Source organism: Myotis daubentonii, chromosome 13 (genome assembly GCF_963259705.1).
Source record: "Myotis daubentonii chromosome 13, mMyoDau2.1, whole genome shotgun sequence".
Taxonomy (NCBI): domain Eukaryota; kingdom Metazoa; phylum Chordata; class Mammalia; order Chiroptera; family Vespertilionidae; genus Myotis; species Myotis daubentonii.
In genome coordinates this window covers 35973202-35979201 of record NC_081852.1, presented here as the reverse complement: position 1 = coordinate 35979201, position 6000 = coordinate 35973202, and the positions used below count along the sequence as shown (strand labels likewise).

Sequence of the window (6000 nt, the reverse complement as noted above, 5' to 3'; positions counted from 1 at the left end):
GCAGATAAAATAAAATCCAGATTCTAAGAAACTTACAACTAGCGCATGGCCTTTCTCTTTTCTTGTAAACATTTGGCTCATGACCATATGTATATTCATCCAACTTCCCCACCAACAATCTTAGTTCACTATTTCCAGTAAAATTTTGGGCTGAAAAAAACCTGGAACTGCTATTGCCCTGTCATTCTTATTAGTGGGGGTCATAGCTACAGGACTTCACAGTAAGAAACACACGCACACGCCCCCCCCCTCCCTTATCATCCAGCGCAGAAGGGGAGAAAAAGGTGAAAGCAAAGATAGCTTTATGCAGGTTATTGTCTAAAGGCAGTTTAATATTTATGAACACACACACACACACACACACACACACACACACACACACACACACTCTTTAGGCTCCAGTTACAAGAGCTGCGTCATCTGTCAGATCACATGGTAATTGTTGCTATTTCAAGGATCAAGTGGCATAAAGCTCTCCCCCCCCCCACCCCCTTCCTTTGGTACCATATAGCATGGAGTGATTATTGTGTGATGGGGTGAGATCAGGCTCTCTGGTCCAGCCCTCCCAGCCAGAAACCAGGCTCTCGGTGGGGTGGCGCGTGGTGTTCTCACGGAGTGATTGGGAAGCGGGACGAGGGAGGGGGTCTCCGGGGAGGAAGGGCAGCTCTAATTGGTTTCTCAATGAAAGATAATCACCGATTCCCCGGGGAGGCTGGGGATTAGCACTCTGCCTCTCCTCGCCCTCGCGTTTAGACTTCTCATCCTCCCCTCGGTGCGGGGCTTTCAGTCCATTCAGCAGAAGTGGATCGAAGACGGCGGCTCCTGGCGCGGCTGTAGGGGCAGCGCCGGGCTGCGCGCGAGTACTCGGCGCCCATTCACTCCCTCGCTCCGCGCTCGCCTCGCCCGGCCGTCGGCGCAGCCACCGCGACCGCCCCAGGAAAAAGTTTTGTGCAGGGGGCTCCGGGGAGGGGGAAAAATGAGCGAGCTGGAGGAAGACTTTGCCAAGATCCTCATGCTCAAGGAGGAGCGGATCAAGGAGCTGGAGAAGCGGCTGTCAGAGAAGGAGGAGGAAATTCAGGAGCTCAAGAGGAAGCTCCACAAATGCCAGTCGGTGCTGCCCGTGCCCTCCACCCACATCGGCCCGCGGACCACCCGGGCGCAGGGCATCTCGGCGGAGCCGCAAACCTACAGGTCCTTCCACGACCTCCGACAGGCGTTCCGGAAGTTCACCAAATCCGAGAGGTAGGCGCGGGGCACGGCGGCCGGAGCGGAGGCCACCGCCCCGGGGTGGGGGGCCCGGAGGCCGTCCCGGGTGGGGTGGAGGCTCCGGGGCCGGGGGCCGGCTGCAGCGGCGGGGGCTGGTCCGCGCCGGGCTGCGCTCCTGCGCCCCGAGTGGGGGTGGCCCGGCGGCCCGGGAATGGGAAGTGTTTATTTTTATTCCTGCCCATCACGTGCTGCGCTGGTCTCCGCTGGGCTGGGAAAGGCGAGCTCCTCCGGGAGACGCGCCCCGGCGGCGTGGGGGTGGGGGTGGGGAGGAGGACCACGGAAAGTTTTTCCGCGCCCCGAACTCGGTCCCTCCGCGCCCGGCTGCAGTCGGGCTGTCTTTCCTTTGAGCGCCGCGGTGGGGGCACCCACCCTGGGACCTGCCCCTGACCATCCTGGGGCCGGGACAGCTTCCCCCGAGGCGACCGGAGACCCAGGCCGCGGGGGCATGCTCAGTGGGGCTGCTGGAGCCGCCTGGGGAGGGGCGACCGACTGGACAGGGTGGGGTTCAGTTTAGGGACTGCACGTCCCCAGAGCCCAAGCCCGAGGGGGAGGGCGCAAAGGCGGGGCAGTGACTTCTGGGGGCTTTGGGGATTCGGCCTCCGGGAGGGGGGTGTGGGGTGTGGGGTTTATTCACAGGGTCACTTTCCAGGCGTCTGTGATGTCAGCAAGAAACTGCAAAGAAACCCCACTTTCTGGATGTTCGTTTGCTTTGTGTCGCTTTCCGAAGGGCCACACCTTGGTTTGGCTGGTCTGGGTGTGGAGGCGGCTAGGTGACCCTGCACCTGAGCGGGCTTGGGGCTACTGGTCGGCCTGGTGCGAGGTGGATCATGCCCTTTCCTGGTCTGCCTGCCCTTGGAGTCTCTCCCTGGAAAAGATAGCGTGAAGGGGGTGGGGTGGTATTTCTCCCGGCGCCTCCAGGCTCCTTCCTTTCCTCTTGTTGGGAACTCGAGGAGCCAAAACCTGCCCGTGCAAAGTTATGTTGTCGCTTGTTCGTGGTGTGCAGACGGGGCCGGCTGATTGTGGCCACAAGTAGGAAGCTTTTGCACTCCACTCGCCGCCTTCACCGGAGAAGGCAGATCGATTGGCTGCAGCATTAAAGCGCCTCTGGACATTAGGGAGAGGAAGTGCAGACTCCAAAGCCCATTACTGGCTTTTAGTCTCTGGAAGTGCATGGTCCAAAGTGCATTTTGCAGGATATTGAATATTCCATTAGGCGTGCCTTCATGCCCGCCTACCTCTTACCCCTTCCCTCTTCTTAGATCACTTGGTGTCTGGGTTTGGGGCTCAAGGGACCCCTAAATTAGTCCCCTCCCCTTAACTGTCCGACTCAGTGGCAGCACTTCTAAAGAGCATGTCTTGTTATAGGGTCTCCATCCAATCCAGGACCCTCAGTGTCCCCCACTCTTTCAATGCACCCCTTCCTGAAATGCGTATTGATTTCAGCAGTTGTGTGGGGGTGGGGTGGGGAGGAAGTTGGGCAGCCTTTAAGAGCTATTAAGAGAGGGCCTGGAGCTGGGACTGGGTGCGGGAGGAAAACAGAAAGGATTCGCCTCGGGAACTCTTAGGAACTGTGGGCCCCTTCTGAACAGACGCCTTTGGGGGCAGCTTTCGGATTTCCTGAGTGACGCTCCACTTCTAAGATGACACCATCCACATGGCACCTTCTGGGCCAGCCCGCCTTGAGATTCCCTGTCAGATGGAACAATGGATTTCTTCCTTCTTGAGGCCAAGACTGCAAACGGAGCTGTTTGCCCTTGCCCTTGGTCGGGAAGCTGCTGCAGCGTCTTGCCCCAGCCCTCAGCCGGGCTGCGCATTCCTCGGCCGCTGCCCTGCCCCGCGCAGCAGCTGGAATCAATCTGCCCACCTCCTTACGAAGCCACTTCATCAGAGGTCACCGGCAGCTGCTGGCCTCCCGGGGCTGCCGGGCTGGGGCTTTATCGCATTTTTGAAATTGCAGATCTCTGTCTGGGCCGTGCCCCTCAAAGAGTGCCCGGCACCCCTGCCCGGCACAGAGATTTCACCACGGTCTGGAGAGGACTGGAGGAAACCCTCGCAGAGTCCACTGTCATTCAGGAGCTAACTCTCAAAGAGACACTTTAATTGTCCTTGACAAGAACTCTCTCTAGGAATGAGAGGAGGTTTTGTGTGTACTGGGAGGAGATGGCTGATCTTTCCCATGTGCACATTGTCCAGTCCCCCCTTTTCTATCCCTTTCTCCCACTCCCCATCGTTTCTGTGTTGGGGTTAAGAACACCCTAAGACTGAATCATGCGCAGTGTCGGAAGCAAGGAGCCTGACTGAATCCGTTCCGTACTTCCTCTCCTCACTGATTTGCCCTGGGACAGAGGGTAAACTTTTTCTAACTCAGCACTTAGTTTGATGCTTTCAAATGGAAGCATGGGCTGTATTTTCAGCAGCTGACTCAGTAGAGTGTAAATAATTTTGACGGGTGTAATACATGGGAATAGGAGCCATTGGAATTAGGTACTCATCCTAAGACTTAAAGAGACTGTACTAGCAATTATCATTGGCAAGACCCCTTATTTTGGCCAAGAAAATAAAAATTTAAAAAGGGTTTATAGGGTACAACAGTTAACAAACAAGATACCTTTAAAATAAATTTTTTAAAAATTTTTAGATATTTAGATTTGGGGAGTAGCTACCCCCTCAGCTCATGCACCATTGGTTAAAAGGTATGCCATTCTGATGAGCTTACCTAGTCTGAAAGAGACGGCTGTATTGCAAAGCTAATGTTCAATTACAGTTGCTCTAGGATTTGAGTGATAGCTATTCATGCTACAGGTTTGTTTCAAACTTCACTAGAACGTCCAGTTTCTATACTAACAAGAAAAGAAACATCTTTTGAGAGTATAGGAACTCAATTTGATGGGCAGAATCATAAAATATTTTTTGCCTGTAATCCCTCTTTTAGAAAATGATTACACTCAAAAACAATTACCTACTAGGTGACAAAAATATCTTAAGCATTTATTGCTGTGGAAAGAAATGGGAAAATTCACCGACTGTTGTAATCAAGTCAGTGCAATTAACCAGGTTTCCATGTGTCCATAGAGGGTAAAGGCATAATTTCCATTAAGAATGATCTAAGCATCTAAGAAATACTTAGATGAAAATTATACGAGGAAAGGGAAGATCTGAGCTCTCAGCATAAGTATCAAGTGTACAATATGATGATCATGTTTAAAAAGAAAACATCCGACTTATTGCAGTGCTTATGTTCAGTCCCTTTAGAAATGTCCAGTAGGGATCAGTTGATTGTCATGGAAAACTGTAGGCTATTTTGGAGGATGATGGTATTTTAAAATTTATGTATCCCTTTGTGGCAAAAACACCTCCAAGTGTTTTACATGGTTTTCTGTGAACTCTTGATGCCCTGCGTGCATATACTCCTAATTAAGAATTACCTAATATCATAATTCTTACCCTTAGTTTTTTATACACACTTAAATTCCTTATTTTGTTTGTGCACTTAGCACATGGTTGTTGTTTTTAAATTACCTTGCACAATGGCTGGAATCAATATTAATCTGTTACAGGAATAATATATTGTATTCCAAAGCTATTTAAGCTATTCTTGTCACAAATCCCTTGATTCTTGATGATGTAAATTCATTACTTTGAACTTGAACTTCCTTCCACTGGGACTGGATGCTTTGGGATGGATGCCCCAGAAAACTCATTGCCTTTTGCATTTCTGATTTGATTCAGGTCTGGTTATCCTGCAGACTAAATCAGAGGACTTGGCCTAATTTTGATATAAGTAACTTCAATAAAACGAGTGGGTACCAGCTGAATTGTGGGCCCAGCTCAGTAATTGTTCATATAGAAAATACACAGTGCTTTAAAATAGCAATGACAACAATAAAGATAGCTAATCTCGGCCATGCTCTTTACCTACCTTAATCTTTTTCTCATCATTTTCTCACAACAATCCTGAATGACATGCTTTTCACAAGAGGAATCTGAGGCTTGAAGAAGTTGTCACTTGCCTAAGATCTTCTAGCAAGTGCTGTAAGTTTCAAACCCAAATCTTGCATTTTTTTTAGAGGCCAAGTTCCAAACTGCTACACTAAATAGGCTTGGAATTAGGCCAGTTCAGTCTCAGTAATTGGTGAATCCTTTCTGTAGGAAGACATGAACCTGCCCCAAGTAAAAATAGGATTAAAAAACAGTCTTAGAGCCAGCTCTAAACTGTGAACAAGTGACGAATGTTTCCATCATATATTCCTTGAGTGTGCTGTGCCAGGTTGGAATTTCCTCAGGCTGTTCTGCTCTTGGGATGGTCATCTACCTCTTTCCATCTTCTTCCCTCCTAATCTAGCCTCTCCGGCTCAGTGACAGGTCATAGGCAAAGCTGATGACTAGTGCAGTTGTAAAAATGATCTTGGCTGCCCTGACTGGTTTGGCTCAGTGGATAGAGTGTTGGCCTGCAGACTGAAGGGTCCCAGGTTCGATTCTGGTCAAAGGCATGTACCTTGGTTGCAGGCACATCCCCAGTAGGGGGTGTGCAGGAGGCAGCTGATCAATGTTTCTCTCTCATCGATGTTTCTAACTCTCTGTCCCTCTCCCTTCTTCTCTGTAAGAAACCAATAAAATATATTTTTAAAAAATGATATTGGCTGCCTCTTTTGGGTACCATTCACTCTACCCTTTGCCTGTTGCCTTGCAGGTCCCTGATGCTAATACCTACATGCCTACCAATCCTACCGTCAA

At 50.4% G+C, this 6000-nt stretch overlaps 1 protein-coding gene across 1 annotated transcript in view; it reads left to right on the top strand.

The window, feature by feature from the left end:
- The first annotated feature begins 527 nt into the window (after window positions 1–527).
- PRKG1 (protein kinase cGMP-dependent 1) overlaps window positions 528–6000 on the top strand; it is a 1080615-nt gene continuing 1075142 nt past the window's right edge. Inside the window, exon 1 of the mRNA XM_059662699.1 lies at window positions 528–1242. Coding sequence (XP_059518682.1) covers window positions 977–1242 — 266 coding nt within the window. The 5' untranslated portion in view covers window positions 528–976. The remainder of the gene's footprint in view (window positions 1243–6000) is intronic.